A 25,372-nucleotide genomic window follows, 5' to 3' on the forward strand; every position below is an offset into this window, starting at 1 on the left:
GCCATAATGATTATGATAGTTTATTTTATCATTATGAGATAATGATGAATGCTAAAACATAAATCTACTTTGATAGTCTGTAGTTTGACGGTAAGAGACTCTTATAGTTTGTAAGTTTGAAGCAGCAGCGGACGAACTAAATCTAAAACTAACAGCTAATATATTTCAAGTTGTCTACGATATTCCTTTATTGTTCATATAGATCCTTATGGTACCTACTAACATATAGTCATGCTCAACAGTATCTTTGGGGTACTTTTCTGATGGCATCAGTACTATCAGTCATTTGTTTTGTAGTCGATCCTTCTGGCTTTGATGGTGATTTATTCACCAACTTACTGCCCATCCTGTCCGGACGTTCTCCACATGCGGGAAGAAGGCTTTTCTTGTCAGTTGGATGTTGCCGTCACAGACGGTCATGCATTAATCACACTTGCATGTTGCCAACAAAATGTTCATAACACACCCACATCAAGAACATGAGACACGCATCGACAGCATGTTGCTTGGGAGTCGTTGGGCAAACAGGATACTTTGGGAAAGACTAAAATGGGTATTTGTCAACCAACACACTGGTGTATCTCCTACATACGAGTCTCTCATAGCCAGCCAAGCTCCACTGGACTGTGCCATCGTTGGAGAACAGTCTGGCTGCACCAGTGTATCATTCTGGTATCGGGGGGGCGGGATGGATTCAGGTTTATTTTGTATTTCTTTAAATCAGTCACAATCTTGGGTGGTGCTAAACCCAACTTGCGACGATCTTGCAAAATGGTGTCATGGGGAGATCTTATTTTGGTGGAACATTTGCACACAGGGAGGCGAGCCCTGGCATAAAAATGGCTAAATCCCCACAAAAGGCCTCATTGCATGATCCAAATCTTCGTTAAAACTAGAAATTTTCAGCGTGTCGGTTGCCAGGGCCGAGGTTATTGTTGTTGTGTCCTGTTGCAATGGGAATTTAAAAATTGATAACATACACAGATAGCAGAAAAGGACGAGAATGTCGCTTGGAAGCCGATGGCAGGTTTATACCAACAATCCAAATCCGATGAGTCAGACTGGCTACACGAAGTACTGTAAACTTGCATGCTATTGGTCAGGGGCTCAGCATTGGTGTCATCTCTTTTCAGTTTGAGTTTCCTGTCAGTCGTAGATTCTCAGACTCTTTTGACTCTCCTTTAGTCTAGAATGAAGAATAAAGCTGATTGCAGATTTGCTAGGCGTGTTGAATGTTCCTGCCCAAAGAACATAAGCTAGTTAATTCAGTGTTATCCTGTTAATCTCCGTTTAAACTGCCGACCTCCAGACACCTTTTTATCTATTGTCTCCAACTTTGCAGCCATGTTTCCTCTTATGTTTTCTAGCTTGAAAAAAAAAAAAATCACTGTTGTTATTATTATTATTATTATTATTATTATTATTATTATTATTATTTTATTTAATTATTATTGTTTTTTTTATGTGGGCAGTCATGGCTGAGCCGCCTTCTCTCTTTAATTTACAGTAGTGGGTCATTCTCTTCTTAAATTAGCTTTAAGCTTGAGGCGAAGCAGCTGTCAGACTGCTCCCTCAAACTGTGTGTATCGCCCACTGACACCTATACACACGCTAACACAGCTAGCATTTCACCTAGATCATCGCTAATTAGTGTGTCACCAGATTGTGCTCACTACTCGGCTTCATTATGACACGCTTACCCGCTTACGATTCCCAAACACACTAAGAAAGCAGATAAATAAAAAGTAACAGCCCCTCGGAGGCAGCCATGCTCAACTAGACCACGTTCTTGAGGGTTTTTTTCGGCCACGTGCTGTCGAGATATCGCACCCTGTTAGTGTGTTGGTTTGCAGAGGTGTAAGATAAAGGGGTTTCCGCGGGATCCACAGGTGTTAAGCGGGAAAAAAACCAATGGTTACCAACAGCAACATATTGATTTTCTGGTCCAGCGGTGACAGAGGGCCTTTTGTCTAACACCTCCTATCTGCCCCTACTGCCTGCTGCTTTATGATCCCGAGGGCAGCTTTAATAACCCCCCGCTTGTGCTTCATTAAGGCCCCTTTAATTGTTTTCTACTTGATTTGTGAAGTTTTTTTTTTAACTTGAGTTTTCATGGCGTTAATTATTGCGTAGAGTCAATGCAGCAGTGTAGCGAAGAAAAGCAGTGACATTTTAATTTGTTTTGACCTTTGGCCTCAGATGCTCGGCCAGGATTTGTCCAGAAGGCCTTCATCCCTTCAGAATGAGGTGTGTGCAGTCATTTCTTGGGTTAATTGCAGTTATAATAAGTGTAACGTGACATTTCCTTGCGGATATTCCCACATTTTTCTGGCTGCAGTGTGATGAGGATGGGAACGTGGCGGCAGATGGAGGGGCCACGGTATCTGATTGAGCTGCTCTTGGAGTCTGGAGAGCTTATGGTAAATAGAATAAATTGGAGGATGAAGCTCAAAGGCTTCATCAGCGCTAACAATGCAGCAGTCCTCTGAAATTATGGGGTCGCTTTAAAAAATTAACACTGTGACAAAAATTCTTAACCTAAACTATTTCTCACTCGGATTAACCTTTATTGGGGTATTGCTCTCCAGAACTGATTTGTCACAGAGAACTTTAGCGAGAAATCGGGACAGACTGTCAAGGAGAGTGTGTATATTTTAAGAAAGGATATAAAACTTTTAAGCAAAGGAATTCACATGACATTTATTGAGTATGTTTTTATGCAACCTGGTATCACACCTGTCAGTCCACTAGAGGATGCCGTGTCAGCGTCACGTATTGCCTCGCATAGGTGTGAAAAGTAATGTCCCTTAAGTTTAGCCACCAAGAACCATGTGGTTAGGTTTAGGAAGAGATTGCGGTTTGGGTTAAAACAAGTCATGTTATTTATGTCGTTACGTACGTAAATGAAATATGTTACGTTATGTACGTAATCTCCTCAGCTCGAAGAACTATATGACGACATGAATATATCATAAAAGGTTCAACAGTGATCCTGTTGCAATAATCCTAATATGGTTTAAAGCTCGATTGACACAAAGTCTGCAGAATCGCTGCCTATTATACCCTCTGCAGCCCTCCCCTGTCTGCAGGGGCTTCAGTCTTCATTATGAGATACGTCACACATTTGGAGACAAAATGTTTTATCTAATTAAAGGAGCCTTTTGTAAATTAGTTGGGCAGTTATTGATGTTATTTTTACTGAATAAATTCAGAACTTGTGATCTAAAATTGAATGAGGACTGCACAGAATTGTTTTAATTTGACTTGGGTTTTCAAAGTAGACGAATCACACGTGATCAGTGCTGACAAGAACTGGCTTAAACTGGTCTGTCAGGACTATATTTTAAAATGGACTAACATGTTCGGCGCTGGATTCAAATCTTTCGCCTACGCCCTGTTGCCTCAGTCTCATCCGTGCATCACACGGGCTTTTACAGATTACAAAGCGGACCAACTGACTTCTCAAGTGGTGGCTTTTGAGGAGATGAATTCTGTTATGCTACACTTTCCAAGAGTGGCAGCCTTTTCTTTCTTCACCTCCTGTTCCTGAATCACGCGGTGCATCCTGACAGGCTGCACACAGAGGCACTGAGGTGGATTCTGGATAGTGTATATGTCGAGTGTGAAAAGAGGACGGGGCCCTTTGGCTGAGCCTACATATGCAGCCTGACAAGTCTAATCTGCTTCCCTCTCACTTTATCAACAAGACGACTTATTCATCTTTCCTGCTCCATTAAAGGTGTAAGAGAACGTTAAGGCCTCTAATCATCTCTTTTAATCAAAACAGCCCAAATCGTCCTCTTTATACCTGCTAAAAGGAGAAGTCCGCTGTCATAGAAAAAACAGGGCCAGTCTTACAGCAGCTGTTCTCTTGCCACGCTGTCCATGGAACAGTGGCTTAAATCTCCGTTATGCTGAATGGACATGGCCAAAAATCGATTAAACTCTTTTGCATTACACATAAAATGCACATTAGCAATCTGTGCTGTGCTACTTCACAACAATTCATTTTGTAAATACTTACTCCCCTTTTTCCCAGCATCCTCCTTGCACCCTCCTTAAACTAAGAGTACGACTTGTGGCTACTCCTTTAAAAGAGCTTTGCTTTTATGATGATCAGCGTTAGATGAGAAGTTCAAGCCCACTTCCATGTTGTACAGTTAATGTTGAGCCACCATCAGCAGAAAGGCTAATTTAGCTTAGCATAAGGACTGGAAATGGGGAAACAGCTAGCCTGGATTTAGAAAGTACCAAATGTCTCTGGCTGTCTAATTCATGTTTTATATCTTATTTGTTTTACAATCACAAGAGTTTAAAAACAACATGTTCCCTTCAACCAGAACCAGACTAGCTGTTTCCAATATTTATGCTAAGCTAACCAGCTGCTGATGGTGCTTTTATATTTACAATAAAGACATGCGAGTGTTGTCTGTTTTCTCATCTAACACTCTGCAAGAAAGTTACTGAGCACATTTTCAGATTGAAGCAACAAATTAGGTTAGCTTAGCATTAGCTAAGTGATGTTTGACCAGGGACTTCTGACGCTCTGACTGCTCAATGTCTGCTGAGATAGACACAGTTCTGTTTTGTCTCATCCAATAAGAAAACTTTCCTACTTGGTAACGATAAGCATCGAAGTACTATGAGCTACAGACCTTTCGGCACTTCACTGTTGGTACCCATACAATCATAAGTAACTGCTATTCATTACCCAAAACCAAAATATCACGGTAAAGGTGTGACTGGTTGTGTTTCCTTCATCAGTTTTACATTTATTTGAAAAAAGAAAAAAAAAAATCACTACAACCCAACCGATTTATTGGCTGTCCAATTTTGTGGGCCTATCACATCTGTGTCAACTTTATGACATTTGGTATAAGCCGATATACAAACTTTGGAAATATAATTTAGAAATGTATCTTATTGTGTTTTTTTTAATTCATAGTTATTTATAGCCTAATTATACATGCCCAGTAAAGTTCGGTGTTAAAACACTGATATAATTTTGGTTGACAATGTCTAGTGAAAAACTCAAAATGATCCTTCCTCCAATACATATTTGTCACAAGTGTTTGATAACCACATTTTGTCAGTGTATATCGATATTGGAATTTTTTTTTTTGACTTCTTAATATTGGTATCGGCCTCAAAAATCAAGCGTGTTTCAGGATCTGCTTTTAGCTTTTTGGAAACTTAAACTAAAGACAGTTAGCGAAAAGGAAAGCAAGACATCATACTTTGCAATGTTTTAAAGAGGAGTTCTTATTCTCCTCTGACACCAGTGGACAAAGACAACGGATCACTGTATCTACATATTGCTGGTTGCGTGTGAATACGACATAGAGCCTCCAGAGGTTCATTTTCTCCGCACAGTGACGGTAGACGGCAGATGAGCAAGTTTAGTCAAAAACTCAGCACTCTGTTTCTGGCTTGCTAAGCTGCTTGTCATCCACAGATGTTGACGAGCGGAGGAGAGCCGCTTGACAGCTCAAGTAGTGCATGTAGCTTTAACAGTCAAAGTGGAAACAAGGTGATTTAAAATCCCAAGACAAGCATTTTCCTCAAACACCTTCATTCTGCGAAAGTTTTCACAAACCGCTTTGACCGTTTCATTTAAACATACCCATAAAAGCGTCCCACTGGCAGGGGGGCATTACCTTCTCAAACAGCTCCGGCTGACAGGACTACCTATTATATAAAACAGATCAGAAAACAGCTTACATCAGCCTGGTGCTTTGTGTGTCAATTTATCCCATTTTATGCACGTTCAATGCTGTTTCAGCTCACGGATGGTTGACATGAACAGATGTTAGGGATGTTAGGGTACTTCCATTTGCAAGTCACATGTGAGAGGTTGAGGGGAGGCCAATTTGCGCTTACCGTGGAGTCTCCACTCATGCATCATCCGATGCCTCATTTGATTTTACGCATGTGTGTGCATCATTGCTAGTACATGCAGGGCAGCGCGGCATACAGAGGACAACCTGACAGGCTACAACCGTTTGACCCACACCTACTGTATGCTTCAGAAAGGACGTACCTCCATGTGCATCCTTGGTACGACTGTGCATACTAAAGGTGATCTGACCTTGGACTTATGTTCACTCAGATTTACCAGCAGTATACAGACACAGAGGGCTGTTCTAAAATCTGGAGGTGTACACTAATGTGGCAAATGTAAGCAGTGAGCAGCTCTTGTGTAATACAACACCATTTGAAATCTCAGCCTTTAGGCTACACATGGTATTCTGTATAATGTGTCTCATAAAGGTGTATTGTAAAGTTATTTGTGTGTGTGTGGTTGTACCTATAGTATTTCAGCCTGTCTGCATTTTTCTTTCACTCTCGATTTTACCAACTTTCAGTACTATTGATTATTTGTAGCTGGCGGTCGGATTGTGTTTGGGAAGATTGTATTGCGTCCAAAACCACTCGCCTGGTTGTTACCTTTTCTTTGCTATCTTCTGTATTCCAATTTAGGAAGCCCTTTGTGGTGTTTCAAAGACTTTTTGTTTCAGTCATTCCGAAAATACTGAAGGCAACAAAATCCACCCGCAGCGTTAGCTCACAAATTAAAGGGGAAAGCCACTGATTTTACACCTGCAAATCTGTATTAGGAATGGGACTTTACAAAAAAATATATATATATTTCACTCTGAACTGTTCGACTATTATTTGAAAGTGCATAGAGTGAGACTGACTCATGTCGTAAACTCGGGCTCAACAAATGCCATCAAACTTGCCTTGAACAAAGCTAATGGGAAGCATGTGTTGAACTACAGTCTTTGAGATCAGCGCTGTTGTTTGCTCTGCACGTCTAACCAAACTTACTTCATCTGGTGACAAAGGTAGTCATTGATTGTTGATGTGTGGATTTGCTCTCAATTCTTTGTTCATAGTATTTTTTAAGACAAGACAATAAACTATTTGATTTAATGATAATTTGAAAATCCTGAGCCATCCCTAATTTGTTTAAAGGTGTTGCGGACTAAAACTACACATTAGAAAACATTTGTATAAACCTTTTGTGACTGCACGGGGAGCTGCACGAAGACTGTTAAATTGCCCTCAGATGACTCAGTGTTATTTGAGGCTGAATATTATTAGTCAACAAAATCTGGGGGTGTAAAGTCAGAAAAAAGTGAGTTTGCCAGACCTCTGCAGCATGCTCCTTTTCTCTAATTCAGGCTTGTGGTTTGAGTTTACATGAACTACTATTAGCATAGGTCACCCAAATTGTGGTCGAGTGTCAGGTTTTAACAAAAAAGAAGAAGGCATGGAATACAAAAGAAGGTTTGTCTGGTTCTGCTGCATCAAATTTGGATTCTTTATTGATCTAAACTGCCCATTGTTGTAGGATTGCAACGCTAAACTGTTACAGTGATGAGTGCTCTTTTAACATGTTGTATTTAATTTCTTAAATCTGCTAAAAAAAAATAAAAAAAATATATAAAAACTCCTGAAGGTTAACTCTTGAGCTTTAGAGGAGTGCTAGCTGCATGCTGTCCCCCCCCCCCCCCCCCCCCAATAAAGCGTATGAGCTAATTTCCTACAACAACAAACTAATTATTTAAATATACTTGGCTGGGTGAAACACAAATGATATGAACAAGTTGGGGACGTGAACCCATCACCCCCATTTCTTTAACTCCTATTCCAAACACGTCTAGTGGCTTCTCTAAATCACGCAAACCTCCCCCTTCACAATGAGTGTTTTACAGCGCAGTGTAGAGTCATGTACTGTGTATAATTCACATTAAGCTTTGTCTAAGTTGGATTTTCAGCTTGACTATTTATGCACAGTAACCTTCTTGATGAGGATTCAGGGTGTCCTTACCTCCCCTTTCGAATGTGTAGTGTTGTCATTAAATGGAGTCACTCAGAGCGCTTTAATGAACTGAATATTTGTCCAGACAGCTTGTCCCTGTTTATTCCTCACAAAGCAGAACACCACTCACTTGACTAACTTTAAGCATCCTGTGATGTCGCACGCCATCTTCCTGCTGTATTTGACTGTTGTACCTCGTGCCTGCTGACTGCCAGTGGAGTGTGGACATTGCTGGGGTTGAGGGTGGAGCAATGAGGTGGCATTCAACTAACAGTTAACACCACATAAAGCCTTTATCACACTTAAACGGCTCCGTCTCCCAAAGCCAGAGTGAGATAAGCACTGCCCATTCATCTGTAATGATGTGGAAGCAAGAAGCAACTGAACTGAGTTGAAGGGAAAAGGCTAACTCTGACACAGTGTGGATGGCTGCAAAGGGTGTGGGGCCAATAGGGGTTTTTGTCTGTTCGCTTCACAGAATAATGTGTGAAGGTGTTTTTATTTCATTTGTGTTCTGTGTTACTGAAGTTAATTACAAGACAAGTTTATTTTTTTCTTCTTTTTTTACACTTCAAAGTCCTGTAATTATCTGGAAGATAAAAACGTGAAGCAGGGGCCACATTAGTCATTGAAAAAGTTTGCCTTTGGACTGCAAATTACATCTTTGCAACCAGAGTGAATATTCTTTGACATTTAACCCTGCCTTCACATGCTCTTCGCAAGCTTCTGTTCTCAAGAAATAATTGCAACACCCAGGAGTACCTGAGTACTTCCGAGTTGCATATATTTTGAAGCTTATGTTCAACAGCATTTCCACTATTTCCTATCACATGTGAGGGCAGGTTCAAATTTAGCCAAAGTATTAAACATAGCAATGGGCCATAACAAACTGTTCTTCACACAGTTTGCACCCCATTGTAACTGGGCTGATGTGATCACAATTTTATAACACTAAAAGCATTAGTGAGTCATCACACCAGCCACTTTTGCTGATGTAATGCACAGTTCATGGTTATTTGGGGCATATTCAGATGTCGCTTTAGAAATGGACTCACACAATTTGGACAAGACGTTGATTCCAGGCAGGGTTTTTAGGAAACACAACAGATTTCCCAAGACCTTGGAAAAAAGCGATAAAATGTCGCAACAATTATAAGCCAAGATTGATAATGCAGTCAGATGCCACTACTGTGGCACGAAAGAAAAGATAAATAAATAGATAAAGATGCTTTCATATTCATTGAAAATGTCTATCTTAAATGGAACTATTAAATTTGGAGGCCAGCATGACATGTTAATTGAAATTCAGTGTGCTTTGCTTTCAAAAGAGAACAAGACAAAGAGTCTGCGGCCATGCTAGCAGTTTTATGAGGCTGTAATTAAACACAGCCGTGCACCGAAAGGCTAACGTTCCGCTTTTGATTAGCAGCTATGATGTTTACCATTTACCATTAGGTTGAACAGATGACGTAAAATCCTTGTTTCTGTTGTGGCAGACAAAATAGCAAAGCTTAGCCTCAACTTCATATACCTGCTATGAAGAAGTATAGTACGACCATCATAGGTGTTGCTGGAGCGCACCAGAATGATGCTCTGCCACTTTTTTCCTCCTAGCGAGGAAATAAAATGTTCTCTCTTCTCTCGATCTGTTTGAAATTCATTTACATTTGTTAAGTCCTCGAAAATCCAACGGTCTCGAAAGCATATGTAATGGAAGGATCAAAGTTGTCAAAATGACATTTAAAGCGTATCGATTGATTCACAAAGACAACTCGAGGCCTCGTTTTGATCCGCTACCGTTTGCCCAGTGAAAGTTACTGCATTACGCTTTAATACAAACTCAACACTTCCTGTATCTGTTTCAAATTAAAAGCCCTCTCAGTAGACAGAAACCTGATTTTTTTTTTTTAACGAGGCTTTTACAGTGCAAAATGTGCAGGAATGTCCAGTGACTGAAATCGGACAATAACACCTCAGGAGAGTAATCCAGAACAACTAGCTTGATTCTCCTGTTGACTTTATTAAATTGAAATGATCACAACATTTTAGACTACTGTGTGTACACTTCCCTCCACAGTCGTTACACCACCTTAGAAACAAACCACAACTTAACGGTGCATACGCCGGTGTGTGCGTCACAGTTGCACTCCAGTACTTAAACACATAACACGACACCGCTGATAGCGATCTTACCCACATTAAGGCATCATTACCGCTCCTTTGTTGAGGTAACTGACACTTTCACTTTGGTAAAATCAGCCGACCTGTTGTGCCCCTTTCTGTCCTTTTAAACACACTAACAGGGCGTAGAGCACATCCTCTTCTCAAACCTGCATCCTCTCTGTGTCTTCCAGGTTTCTTTGGTGTCTTGACTGCAGCTCTGGACCCACCAGGAGTTCCAAAGAAGAAGGCGGATGAGACCACAGAGTCTACCTGAGAATGCTACCTGTCCCACCGCCTCACCATGTCACCCTAAGAACACTGTTAACCGCTCCCCTTCCACCAATCCTCTTTTTGCCTTTGTCATCTCCCATAGCCCACTGAGTTCGTGATCCTTCTCTGCACCCAGCTGAAGTCCCTGAGATATGAGTACTTTTATTTTGGACATGTTGTTTTTTCCATTCAGTGCTGCCAGCCACCAAGGCTGTGGTGGAAAGCGTCATTTTACCTCCCAGCAGGTTGCTAATCACTGTCTGGTGTGGCTCTTGGGACTCGTGCTGCACCTGACTCTTTCTTCATGTCAACGAGTTGACCTGAAACACCCCATAGTGTCCACGGGCTACGGGAAGGTCCGTGGTATCAGGAAGGATCTCAACAATGAGATCTTGGGCCCAGTGGAACAGTATTTAGGTGTGCCATACGCCACCGCACCGGTCGGCGAGCGCCGCTTCCAGCCTCCCGAAGCTCCGGGCTCCTGGCAGGAGATCCGCAATGCCACCCATTTTGCGCCCGTGTGTCCCCAGAACGTGCACGGGGTTTTACCTGAGATCATGCTACCGGTGTGGTTCACAGACAACCTGGATGCTGCAGCGACCTATGTTCAGAACCAGAGTGAGGACTGCCTTTACCTCAACATTTATGTACCCACTGAAGACGGTGAGTTTATAGTGAGAGACAAAACTCTCAAACCACACACGGGGGGAAATTAAATGAGTCTGGGCCTGTTAGGCAGCTCCTTGCATTTAGAACGGGTCACTGGAAGAGTGACATCCTGTCTGAGAACATCTGTGAATGTTAGGAGATGATTTTGCATTAGCAAGCAGAGAAAAAAAGGAGTTGGTGTCACAACTGTTTGACAGTATAAGAACAGCTTGTACTTTGGTAATTATTTTTTTAATAAGTAAGTCAGGATTATATTTTGTGGAAGAGGAGCTCTTAATGTAAGCTCAAAGACACCCAGAAGATTACCAAAGAAAATATTCTGACCATTTCCTGGGTTTGTTTTAATGCCTGTTTCAATTATTGATTAAATTGATTATGAAGTGTCATCCTTTATGAATGTGGAAAATGCAACAAAGTCACAAACATATTTGTGCTATTACTCTGCTAAGCAATTAGACACACTTTACTTTTATTAATTGCATTTGATTAATTTGAGCATGTTGTGAGATATTTAGAAAATAATACAGAGCAGGCTGTAGCTGATACATTTTAGTTTGACTAACATTAATTTGTTCAAGTCATCCATGAACATTACATGTAACATGTATAGCTTGCTGTCATTAAACCTTTTGCATGAGCAGTGCAGAAGAAGTCTCCCTGACACCTTCAACATTTTGTTACTTCAGTCAGTTGAAGAAAAACTCTCACATGAATTCAGCACAGACACAAGTCCCAAAATTCATAGTTTTCCTAAAACTACATTTATTTTGACTTTCTCATCATTTCGTTAAACTGTACTCACATTATTTATTTATTTTAACAGTCAGAGTTGTCTCGTTTTTGGGGTCAATTCATTTATTAAATTGGTCAATGACTAAGAAAAACAAACCAGCATTATTTTCATGTTATGTATTTTCCGCCCTACTAACTTGTCATCTTCTACTGTAGGTAGGTTAAAAGTACAGCTGCCACTGACTGAAAGTTATCTCGGTTATCTAATAGTTCAAGCCAATAGCTAAGTAGTTGTCGTACATTATGATATTAATTTAATTATTTCAAGATAGATGTTTTGGGGCATCAGAAAAATATTTAGGTTCCGGGGCAAACAAAGAATGATGACGATAATATTGTTAACACTGTGTTATATTACAGAGAAATTTAAAAAACGCAATAATAAGTCTTCAAAACATAACTTTTACAACCACTCACAAAGCTGACAGCAAAAGCGGTGATAATTCTGAATGTGTCAGAACAACCAGCAAAAAGACTGAACATTTAATTTGTTTATTTCAACACAGTATATTGCATGCTATCTTTGCTTGCTTAATAGCATGTGTCTAGGCCACGAACAAAATATTGGCAGCAGAGCGTAAGAGGGCCTGCACTCTCCGGCGTGTTTGCATGTGTAACCACAAGTGCCTGCATCACCCCCAGGTTACCCACAAGGCCGCCGTCCTGAAGAGGAAGGCTCAGCCGGTAACAAATGTTTCTGTAATTTATTCATTACGTCTCTGTCAAGTTGCAGTTGGAGTTTATTTTTTCTTCCTGCGACTGAACGAATGATAAAAACCTGGTCGACTTAGACTTTTCTCATTCATTCACTTTTAGTCAACTAATTTGGGGCCAGCTCTCATTAAAAACCTCAGAGAAAATCAAGAGATTCTCTCGTGTGCCATCGAAAACTGCAGTGGCCCTGAATAGCAAAGAAAACGACAGAACCGTGACGATTATCAATATGCCACAGTTCCTCCTTCTCTCTAGTTTTGCCAAACAATTACACTGAAACTGCAACTCACATGTAATCAATGCAACATGTTCAAATGTAAAAAACATTGTTAACGAGAGAAACAAACCAAAGAAACAGCAACACAACTTCCCTCCTGTATGTGACATGTATGATTATGACACACCTTCATGAATTATATTAAACATAACTTATAAATCACATATAGTGAAAATTACATTTATGGATTCCTTCAGTATAAATGAATTCCAAATTCCTATAATTCTGTTATTTCTAAATGTCCACTCAAAATTCTTTAATGAGTGGGTCTGCTGTCCGGCATTCATCAACTTCACAGGTCACACTCAAGGACACACATTGTCATGCATTATGTCATTGTTAAATACTGACTGTGAAAAGCATCTTATGCCGTGACTCATAGACAGGAACTCAAAGTTGCATTTGCAATAGGCCAATCTTTTTTTATTAGTTTCTTAAAATATACCACATAACAAATACAATACATAGCCAAACACAACCTTGTTTACGCCTCTTGGGGTGAAATTAATTGAAAGCTGAAGATCAATATGATGCAAAAACCTCCACCTCTTTGTGGACTATCTGGGTGTAGTTCTCACGTTAATGATCCTGCGGAGAGCGTTTGAGAAAGCAGATAGGCACGTAAGAGAACACAGGATCAAAGTGTACGTTTGGAGGCAAAGCATATGCTACTGATGATTGTAAGCAAGGCTAATGATAAAATGTTAAAAAGCCTATGATTAATGGGCTCACCTGAGAGTTGCCCGAGAGTATTCAAGAAAACACATGCTAATGTTGAAATTATGGCTCATTTTATTGATGAGTGCTCCACGGCCCAACAAAAGATGGAGGCAGATTAATTGCCAGTGGAGAATATGAGTATTACTGGAGCACAAAGAGAGACCAGAGCACAAGAGATGAGAAACAGGGCCTGTCAAGTGACACGAATTCATCTCAACACAGAGGAAAGTGTACATGGACAGATAGAGTGAGAGCTAGCAGTTGTACAGTATGTATGCTGTACACTACACGTCACATACTCACAGAGAGGATGATGTCGAGTCTCCTGTGCTATTCCCAGGGGGAAAGGTGTGCAAATGAGTGAGACAGATTTTACATGTAGCCCTGTCTGCTTGTCAGAATCTGTCACTTATTGTCAGGGGTCACTGCTTACACAAGGCCGATGCTGTCCCCAAGGATATGTTTTGCCTCGTGTGTGAGAGAGAGAGAAATAGAAACTGGAGGAGAGTAAAGTGCACTCTGAAAATCGAATAAATTTTTCACATATTATCGTTGTCACAAGTCCTCCAATTGTTTACATGGTGTCAGATTGGTGGTGGTTATATCAGACAGAGCGGATTTAAAGATCCTGGAAACTAGTATTTCTTCGTGACGTTATAGTTTCCTGACTAAATGAAGAACAATGTGTGGGCGTTTTCACATCTGAAAGTTGAAACCAAGGTTCAGGATTTTGTTCCATTGTATACATTTTGATTCAATTAGTTTCGGTTTCACGTTGCAATTTTGCAAGTGCATTTAAGAACTTAAAGACATACCTACAGTACATCCTGTTTTTATCACCTCCGCTGACTTCCTCTCCTTCTACTTAACATTGATTTGTTTGCAGACGGTATGCATCTGACGTCGGTGGGCTGTCTCTGTAGCCAAATTAAAGTTAAACACTTTGTTTCTATCTCTCCCCGTGTGCTACCACGGCCAATTTTTACTTCTCTTGAGGTTTTGGTGGTGCCAAATTTTTGTCCTTCGGTACTGACCGTGGTCTGAGGCAACTTTAACACCTGCTGTTTCTGTCTGGATCAAACAAGGTACAGTGAGTGTCAAAGCAAGTTTGAGGTGAAAAAACTCCTTTAGTTTAACACTCAAAAAGTAGTCTGGTCTGTGTCATCGGGACTGTGATGGGTTGGCTCGATCTAACCATTTTATATGACTCATTTAAAAGGATATTTAAACATGCAGCTGAACTGGGTTGAAATCCCAGCACAGTACCATTGATAGTGACGTACAGTAACTAGTCATTACTGTAATATCTTACAAGCCTGCTTGCACAACATTCATCCTGATGGCATTAAACACGCCAAGGAACAAGACCGTTTCCCACCTGCATTCAACTTGTCTGTTTAGCTCACGTTTCCGTTTTTTAACCAGGATCTAGCGTATCTCCGGGATGGCAACAGACAGATATCCTGACTTTGGTGATCCCCTGACTTTTCCTCTACTGCCACCAGCAAGTTGACATTTTTGTTTTTACCTCAAATCTTCTGACAACTATCAAATGTGGTCAAAAATGGTGCAGACGCTTATGGTTAATTTCATCGGTGATCCCGGGACTTTATTTTGAGCGAATATTATTTGTGGTTTGGAGTGAGATTTCTACGATATTTTCTAGACATCCATGGCCCCCTTGAAGATTTATGCACCATTATCTGCTCCAAATTTAGATTTTTTTTTTTTTTTTTCCAACGGTTTGGATGCATGCTGTAATGCTAAACTCAAATGATAAAAATGGTCAAAACTATACCTGCTAAACATTTGTATGATGAGAGCATGTTAGCATGCTAATAATAGCATTTACTTGGAAGCACTACTGTGCTTAAGTTTTCAGCCTCGCAGAGCCGCGAGAGTAGCTGCAGAGTCTTTGTGGCGTTTCAGCCAGACGAAGCTTTTTTAGCCACAGTAGTAGGTTTGTTTTCTAAAGTGATGGTCAAGCATGTACAGGACGTGGATGTTGGTGCTGTATTGTGCTGTGTTTGGCAACGAGTAGTTGCATTCCCACTCACGGCGGATGTAGGTGGGCCAAAATGAATTGGCAGCACAGATTCATACACAGCCTGGATCAAAACGTTTTGGTGCCAGTTCTGTCCAACACGACTCGATTTGAACACATTTCATCTCCAGAGTACAACATTACGTATCATCTTCCCATTCTAACTAAAGTCATGCGCTCTCGGTGAGCTATATCTATTTCGTACCCAGAAATACCCTCACCGAAGATGTTCTCCATGTTATTCTTTGGTCAGGAAGAAATTCACAGCACCCTTTTCTTTCTGCATCTGTTCACCCCTCCTGCTCTCTCCTCCCTGAAAATTGTCCCTGCCTCTTCTCCTCTCTACTTGCTCCTCCATCTTTATGCAGATGGCGGTAGAAGGGGTCACTGTTCTGAATGCAAATTAGCACAGTGCCCTTCCCCACCAGGCCACTATGTAGCCCACTCATTCAACCCAAATTCAAATAACTTCTCAGAATAATGTAAATAACACAAATGTTCTCTCAGACTGAAACAGTGAGTTTCACACTCTCCATTTTATTTCTCCCTAGCTCCCTTACCTCCTCCCTTCACCCTAACTCTGTGTGGTCAGGCTGTTAGGCAAGAGCACTGTCTCACCGCTTCCCTATTTCCTCAAGACGCTTCCCAGCCAAGGGCCTGAGATCCTTCATTTTTATTACCGCTCGAGCAGCCATTTACCGTGCTCTTTATTAAAAACCATATTTCAGGAGGCAGGACAGTGGCGGCGAGGATGGAGCTGCAGGCTGGGGGTGCAGCGGAAGAGATGGAGAGCAAAAAAGGATAGGACTGCATGTACTGGAAGCTGCTGCGTTGGATGCGTGAGGAGGAGGGAGGAGGCAGGGGGAGGGGGATGGGGGGGGGGGGAGGTGTTGAACTGAAGCTGTGTCTGACACCTTGTCAAGCAGACAGGCCACCACAGACATGACATACTGCAGCTTCATCCCATTTACTGCACTGAGGAAATGAAGAGGGACGGGAGACAGCTTGCGTTCTGGCCACTAGCTCACTGAACCGGACAGAAACGCTGTTGACTGAGAGATGGAGACGCATTAGGTCAAACAGTACTGGGACAGCCTGAGCTAAATGCTCCTGCATAGGCCATTGCATTTCACTGACCATTGGCCCATTATATCATGTGGCAGTCAGCCTACCGGCAGGCTTCTGTGCTGTGGCAGATGGGAGAGATGATCTCTAACCCTCAAAATGGTGTTTTTCCACCTTTGGGTACATTCCACTATTTTGTCTTGTCTAATCCATTATAGTATTTCCTCAAACCTCCGAGGTACAACAAGACTTAGGTATGGCCATGAGCATTTATTTCCAACCTAATATCACATCAAAGCCTGTAATACACCTTGCAGCCCACTACTGGATCCACTACTGGGTACCGTGTCAGGGTCACGTTTTGCCTCACCTTGGCCTGAAAGGCCTTTGGTTTAGGCACCAAATTCACGAGGATAAACACATGCTTAGTTCATTATTTGAAGAGATCATATTTTGGGTAAAATGTGACACGGCTGCAATTTGGTTTGGGCGCCAAAACTACTTGGTGATTGTTTGGGTTAATATAAGCACGTTTTTGTAACATCGCGTACGTCAAGTAAGTTACTCGTCATACATTACGTAAATTACATTTCGTTATGCAAGTATCTAAGAATTTTGCTTTCTCACGGACTCCAACACAGGTCTCGCAGGTGACCGTCCTTTGTTTGTTCTATCCCAGCACTCCCCCCCCCATCCCCCACTTCTCCCTACGCACACTTTATCACTCTTTGTACTTCATCACATGACCTTCTTCTTTGACTCCGGTCATCCAATGCGTGTCCTCGTCAGGCTAGGCGCGGCAAAACGTGACACCGACACAATATCTTCTAGTGTACCGACGGGTGTATTTCACACTTTGGCTTTGATGCTGGGCCGTTTATTTCGGTGAAACTTTATCCCAAATACCACAGTAGCAGTAGCAATGCTGCCTGTTTCCGTAGAGGAGTTCCCACAGTAAGAAAGACACATTAAACTCACAACTAGTACTGGAATGATAAACCCATCAATAAACCATTTTAAATGTAGTTGATCATTTAATATCGACAAATTGTTTACATCATTTATCGTTGTAAATTGAATGCCTGTGTTGTTTTAGCTACGCTAGCACTGCTGAATCAGTCGACTATCTCAAGAACTATGGGGTGGATTGTGATGAAGTTTTGTGCAGACACTCGGTGTAGTCTAATGCTCCATTATGGAGTGCGACTGTGTTTGAGCGGCGCTTATCCTCACCTATAGTTTAGCTCTTTGCGAGGCATTAGGAACTGAACTGAAATCAGAGTAGTCTCTATTAAGCGGCAAGGTGTGGTTTTAGAGTGGCGCTAAGTAGTGAGGAAGTGCTGACAAGACAGTGGACTAATGTGCCTTTCTATCCATTACCGGTCTGTCTACCTGTCTGCTCTGTACGTCCAGGACCAGCGACTGGACCGTCTACAGCCATGGCAGTAAGTGCTCTCTGGAATCAGGCGCCTGCATGGTGGTACTCGGATGATGCAGCAAATCCATTCAGCATTGATCCTTTCCCATTTAGACGGAAGATAAACATTTTATATCAGGAAAGCATATTCATACAGATGGATGGGTGAAAATGCAGCATTATAGCGGTGGAGTGCAGTGATGCGGCGCGTCTCCTTTGTCAATAGACGCGAAGCACTGTGAAAAGGGTATGTGCCATCTCTTCACAGTGAGGTTTCCAGCAATAGGGTAGAAACAGACATGTCAGCAGCACACTGGCAGAGCGATAAACCCCTTAGCAAACTCACATGGAGTATTTCTTTTTAAATGAGAGACTGCAACGCCTCTCCAACGGGGAGCAGGGAATTTGCTGCTGGGTGGGTACGAGGGGCACAGCAACAGTTGATAAGGACACTGTTAAACATGCTTTGTGTGGCGCGTGGACTTTCAATGTGCGTGCAGGCTGCGGGTGTGCAAACGTGAATGTATTTAACGGCCGTGTTGGCGGCGTGTAGACGGCGGCCGAACGACACGAAACGCAGCGGTAATTGTTTGCTGATGGAAAGCCCCACTGACAGAAACCAAGAAAAAAGCAAATTAATGGGATCCTTATCGGTTAAGACTTAGAGAGGTTGACATGGCAGGGTGTTGGTTGGTCACTGTGATAAATGCTTGTTATTGGCTCTGCCCTATGGAGCATTTAACTGGCGTCACCATTAAAGCTTAATGTGGGGCTCCTCTTTGACCTTGATGAGGGGAATCCTGTCACAAGCCTCCGCTATCAAAAACAGCTCCCTCTTGCCTAATTTGGGAGAAAATACTCAGGTGTTCGGCTTGCATATCCCACAATGTGCATATATGATCACATAAATTCAAGAGTTTCTGTGCCTGTGCCTCTGTGCTTCCCCACTCTGACTTTTGCCAGAGGACAGCAACACTGACCCGAGCCGCAGCAGGACACACAGCATCTCGGCATTCCTTCGTTTTTTTTTTTCTGACCGAAAAAAGAGTGATGGCTTGATTCTGCTTATTGATTTTTTTTTTTCCGTTACAAAGCAGCAGTGTGTCAGGACTGATTGCGAGAAGGGTTGAGGAGAAGTGGCCTCTGGGGTCATTTACAAGGCAGTCCGTGACAAGACCCTAAGCAGGTTAAAACAGATGAGTTTGGTGTTATCTTTTTTTTGGGAAACACTGTGTAAACTTTGCACTTGAAGTCAAAATGAGCTTACAGTTTGGCTACTTTCCCTCTTTTAATACATTTTTGCTTTTCCTGTTTTGTGTTTGTGTAAATGCAATCTTTCAGAATTTCATCTTTTGTCTCTTTTTTTCTCGACCACAGGTCCGCTCACGAAAAAACAAGACGAGTCTACAATGAACAGACCCAGGGATGAAGGTATTTTAATTGCATGGTTGTTTTTTTTTCTCATGCTCTATTTTTCCAACTCTGTGGGGACTGTAGTGTTTGCATCTGTATTAATAACCATATTGGAGTCATCGCTCTATGTGCACATTATGTCCATTGTTAACTGCTTTTATTAGCACACAAACCTGACATTTCTTCTCACAGGGACACATTTAGCTTAATAAAAAAACTACCTACACAAAATAGCTGCTCTTCATTCTGTCCTTGTCACATATGCTGCTTTTTTTTTTTTAAATTTGCACAGGGAGCTCATTTACTTTCCCTTCTCGGTTGCTATGTGGTTGATCAACCACACGCTGATGTTCTGGCCATCCTGTGTGATGCATCACTGAAAATCAATATTCAGTCCTTTTTCACTCAGGCTTTTTATTCTGGCACCAAAGTTCTTATGAAATGCTCGGCTAAATTATCATCCTTCATAATGTTAGTGGGCGTTACCCAATCCTTCATTTTTAAAGTAGGAACAAGTGGAGGGTGTCTGCTTATTTCTGCTATTTCTGTATATTTTAGAGTTGACTGCAGCCAAAGAGAGACTCTCTCGCTGCTCTTTACTGATGCAGCCAAAATCCGTGCAGACAGCATGTGCATCTGTTTCTGCACACGTGCCCAGACGTACTGTATGTTACATAGCGTCAGGCACACATACATCATATTTCCATTTGTAAATTTGTGTCTGCTCGAGCACGGCGCATGTGCAAATCTACGCGTGAATGCATGTGCTCCAATTTGTGCCAATGTGTGTCTTTTATTTTGTCTTTCCGGGCTGCGTGTGTGTGCTATTTGGGTATTGAATTCTCTCTCCCTTGCATCTCTAATTGCCCTGGTTTAAAAAGAGACAGATGTAGCTAATCCAATTGTGTGGTTTCTTAACGGTGAAAACAGAAGGAAGGATTCATGCAGGATTGTAGAGGAGAGGAGCAGAATGATAGAATAGAGATGAAAGAAAAAGGAAAAAGCTGAGCGCCACGAGAGCACCGGGGAGGGCAGAGAAAGAGGGGGGGAGGAGGGGGGGGATAGTCATAATGAAGACAAGTGCATGATGAAATGACATTTATAGAGCTTTGAAAGTGAGAGAGATGTGGAGACAGAGAGTGAGCGAGAGGGTGGATGAGTGGGAGACTGGTAGAGCTTGACATTTATGCTGACACCTGATGGATCTTGACAGGATCAGGAGGGCCGGGGTCCGGCCGAATTCTTTGCTTAATTGCTCGGGTATGGATCGGACACGGGATCCTAAACAATGTTAGAAAACAATAGTATTAGCATCTTCTTTTCTTTCTTTCTTTTTTTTTTTTTTTTAAACTGCATTGCTTTCGTGTGTGTTTGGGTGTGAAAAATATTCCAAGTGTTGAGTCAGGCCAAAAACTTGAACGCCCAAATCAATGGAGATTACCATAAGAGAATGAATGAGAGAAGACCAGAGGGATGGAAAAATAGAAAGCGGGCAGTATGTGTCGGAAGGTAAGACATCACTTTGAGAAAGGGTGAGCAGGAAGGAGGTGGATATTGAGGAGGATAGTATCAGGTTAGGTGGAAAGGAGAGGAGTGAATAATGTGCCAGTGTTTTGGAGGCAGGCAGGAAAGACAGTGAGCTCCTTGTTGGCCATATAGGCCTTTGGATTTGGGCTGAGTGGAACGCCCTGCACCCTCTAATCACCTCTCTGCTTGGGCTTTAATCATTGTATCATTTCGCTCACTTCAACACACGTCCAATTCTTCCACCTTTTTTGTTTTACGTTAAACATTGATGCATAAAAGTGAGTCTATCTGCCTGTATTCACCCTACATGTGTCCAGTTATTTTATACCATAGACTAGATTAATGTTCTTATTAAACCGACCTGGTGATAGTGTGAAGTTCCAAAATCTTGTCAGAATAATGTTTTTTTTTTCCTTTGCCACCACTTCATTAACGCATTATAGGTATGCATGAGCTTTTTATCTTGCCTTCAGAAATGAATAGATTTTTTTCCTCTTACACTTCAATCATATGGTGCTTTGCAAATGTTTGAGTTTTAACCTTTCATTTTTTCAAGTTTTTTGGGGTGGTTCAGAGTTATTGAGGAAAATTCTTTTCACTCTGTCTCATTCTGAAAATTTACAAAAACGAAAACAGAAAAACAGAACGAGTTTGGTGTCATTGTTCTCACAGTCATAACCTTGATGCACTGTAGCAGTGAACAGCTTCAGGCCATGAATGACTTGTGGCCATTCATGCTAAAACCTCAAAAGCTAACATGATTTATTGATCTGTCACAGTTAAAATTACAGCCTGCTCACATTTAACTGTCCATCATCACAACCATGTTTCCACCTAAAAAAAAAAAAAGCCTTGAAAGAGGACTTAAGTGTGAATGTACTTTTTGAGGTTAAGGTCATTGAAACAGAGGCTATCTTCAAATTTGGCTTCCCTATTAAACGTACAAGTCGTGATCCACATCTTAGGAATACTCCTGTCACGACTCAACTCAGCTTTGTTTACATCGCGCTTCACATTGAACACAGCTGATTTAATGCGCTTTACACACAGACAGAAAAACTTAAAAATCAAAGGACAGCTCCACCAATTTTATACTTCAGTCAGAGCCTGTTTGCAAAGTTTTTAAAGCCTTTTGAAATCTGATAAATGGCCTCAGTTGATATGACACGAGTCAGCGACTGTTGGGGCTGAATACGACATGTTTAAAAAAAAAACAAATCGCGAGTATGGAGTTAGGAAGAAGTGATCTTACCAGATCTCACCTCTGCTTTCGGCTACCAGCTCAAAGCTACATCAGCTGCTACTCGCATAACACAGTCGAATCTCTGACTTAACTGTCAGCAGTCGACGATATTTGTGTTTCCATTGAGGGTCCGACGCCGTTATTGAGTGCAGTGCTTAATCGATGGAGAGCAAATACAGTGTGTTCACACTGGTAGTCTTTGTAAGCACAGCAGAAAAACAGGAACATAACAGGAAAAAGAAAATGCTGCTTGGGCTTTTCAAATGTTATGCCAAGGCTCCTTCTCTCCGAGGATTTAATTTATGGTTTGACTGTTGCTGTGATGACGCCCGCTGGTACGAACTTGTTTACATATCCTCCGGGAAATCAGCCAAGCTTCAGAATCCACCGGAGAAGGGGCGAAAAAGAGCAACGCTTCGGCGTGCGCGACTGAAACTTTTTATTTTAAGCCAGTCTGCATGTGTCACGCATATGATCCATAAAGGCTCTCTGCATGTGTGAAGCCATATGTGCCATTTTGACACACTCACTTGTGGATGCGTGCGTGCGTACGTACGTACGTGCGTGCCATGCGCGCGCCACTGTGAGTGACGCACCCAAGTGCATGTGTAACCTGAGATTCAGGTGGTGATGCAGGAGGGTGTGCAAATACGTGAGTGGAATTTGTTACCACGGCAACAGGCATTCAGTGAGTCGGTGCAATGGAATGGCTGGTGCAGTTCTATTAGCAAGAAGCAGTTTCCATAGCGACTCAACATCGCAGCTGCCTATGCAAGAGTTTGTGTGTGTGTGTGTGTGTGTGTGTGTGTGTGTGTGTGTGTGTGTGTGTGTGTGTGTGTGTGTGTCTGTCTCTGTATGAATACGGTGTGAATCCTGTGTGAATTTGAGTGTTCATTAGCGTACCTCGCTATGTACGACTTGCTTTGTAACGTTTGATATTTTTTTTCATCCTTGCCATCATGTTTTTTTAGCGTGAACCTCCCATCCGTTTCTCTGCCTCCGTCGGTTCTCTCATGCTGCCCTATTTTCATCTCCTTCCTCTCTCTGTCTTGCGCACCACCACCACCACCACCCTCCCCTCCCCTCCCCTCCCCGCTCCTCGCTCCTCCTCCCACCCCCACCTCTCTCTTTCTCTCCTCTTATCTCCCTGTCTCCCCCATCTCTGAGTGCTGAAGCTCATCAGGGTAAACAGATGCTGTGGCTGTTATTTATGTTTCCACTTGGTCTGGCTTTCATACAAATTATCCACAGGCCCTGCACAGTGCAGACGCTCAGCCTAACTGGGCTGCACTGGCAGCTCTCTCAGCCTTATCCACACACAGACACTCAGACCATACCACAGACGCTGCGAGATGGGGGGGGGGGTGCTCTTCAGGAGTGGAAGGTGGTGGGCGCACACACACACACACACATAAACACACAAACACACACACACACACACACACACAGGCTGACAGAGTGAACCATAGCAACACAACCGATGGGCACAAAGACACCAATAACAGAGAGGGCACCAGAACTGCCGGCACCATTTGCTCGCCACACGGGTGGGGGGAGGTACCATCGCTGCTCAGGACAGGGGAAACAGACATCATCGAATAAAATGTAGAGGACAAACCCAGAGGGACAAGCATGAAATACTTGCCAACTACTTGTTAAAAAAAAAAATCTGTATACACCTATGACAGCCATATCTAGAGCTGCCGCTTTTAGCCAGGTAGCTACCTGTGGCCTGTAGCTGCATAAAATGAGGAAAAAACATGATTACCATAAAAATAACAAACACCTTTGTCCATGTGTGTTGTGCAGATATTCGGGATCGCCATAAGAAGCCGGTGATGCTGTTCATCCACGGAGGCTCCTACATGGAGGGCTCAGGGAACATGTTCGATGGCAGCGTCCTCGCTGCCTACGGAAATGTAATCGTGGTCACCATGAACTATCGGCTCGGCGTGCTCGGTAAGTTTGCTCCGTCACATATTTGACCACGTTTGAGTCAGCAGGCAGGGGACTCGTCTGATGTAAATGTGTGTAGACTTTTGTTTTGACGTGCGTCATCTCACCTCAACCTGTCCCTGTGAGTCGGAGCTCAGGACAAATTGTGTGTTTTAGAAATAGCGGTACGCTCATGCAAGGCTTGCTGTAGGAAAAAGAGCACTTTGAAATACGTTGTTTTATGTCCACTTCAAATCATAAGTCACTTTTGAACACAAAATGGACAAAAATGGAAGTTTAAACTCCTTCTGCAGCCTGCTGTGGTCCTAAGTAGCTCTTATCCTGTCTTACTCCAAGCTAACATCTATGAATGTCAATTTATGCCAGTAATGGCATGTAATGTAAAGATGCTATTTGAGCTTCGACATAAAGTGGCCACTCTTCTCAAATGATTTCAGCAGTTTTGACATCCTACAGCAGAAAGCCACCGCTGTCAGCTTGTGCGAAAGATACGGAGGTATATACGGTGAGTATCTAAAGGGACGTACTGTATGACACAAAAAAAGAAAACTGAACTCGAGCAGATCACATTTTGTTTTTTCTGTTTTTTTTAATTAGATATTTTTCATATTTTCTTTATATTCTTTTGTTTGTATTTTCTTTTGATGACACATTAATTATTATTTGCACAACCCCTCCCCCCCTAAAAACAACCAAAAACCACTTTTGAAAAATTATGTTATACTCGGCAACATTAGATAAAACACATGTGAAAACCCAAACCTGAGAGCATTAACACCCTAAACGTCCACACACATTTCCCAAAGCAGTCGGAGGTTACTGCTTATAAAAAGTAAACTTCAGCTGATTTAGCTGCAGCTTAAGGCGGGCATTACAAATGAAATGCAAAAAAAGCAGTGACAGTTCCAATTTTCTTGAATATGCCATATTATCATCTTTGCAAATAGTATTGTGTGATTATTTCTGTGTCATCACATCTTTACAGTATATGAGCATGGGATGAATAACATGCACCGTTATTTAAAGAAAAGAAGAGTTATGGAACCTAAAAATTACACGACATCAGGAAAGTGGCCCATCAGCCTGAAGGGATTAATATATTCTGCAAAAAAGAAGAAGAGGAGGGCGATGAGGACACAAGTGAAATGTTCCACAGTGTTTTTATGAGTAGTTTTATGTTCAGATTTTTGTAATTTAACTATCATCTTCCATTTTACATCAAACATCATTTATAAGAGAGCATTAGTTGTCATGATTAAAGTAGAGACTTGAAA

General features: G+C 42.0%; 1 protein-coding gene across 2 annotated transcripts in view; it reads left to right on the forward strand.

The window, feature by feature from the left end:
* The window catches only part of nlgn2b (neuroligin 2b), a 67,411-nt gene that overhangs the window by 16,189 nt on the left and 25,850 nt on the right, over positions 1-25,372 (forward strand). For both annotated transcript variants that reach the window (XM_069146858.1, XM_069146857.1), the window contains exons 2-4: positions 10,183-10,924; positions 19,337-19,390; positions 23,952-24,101. In XM_069146858.1, the coding sequence (XP_069002959.1) occupies positions 10,414-10,924; positions 19,337-19,390; positions 23,952-24,101 (715 nt within the window). In that variant the 5' untranslated portion in view covers positions 10,183-10,413. The remainder of the gene's footprint in view (positions 1-10,182; positions 10,925-19,336; positions 19,391-23,951; positions 24,102-25,372) is intronic.

This window comes from Embiotoca jacksoni, unplaced genomic scaffold (assembly GCF_022577435.1).
Source record: "Embiotoca jacksoni isolate LCO1_2020_lvr unplaced genomic scaffold, fEmbJac1.0.p SCAF_13, whole genome shotgun sequence".
NCBI lineage: Eukaryota > Metazoa > Chordata > Actinopteri > Embiotocidae > Embiotoca > Embiotoca jacksoni.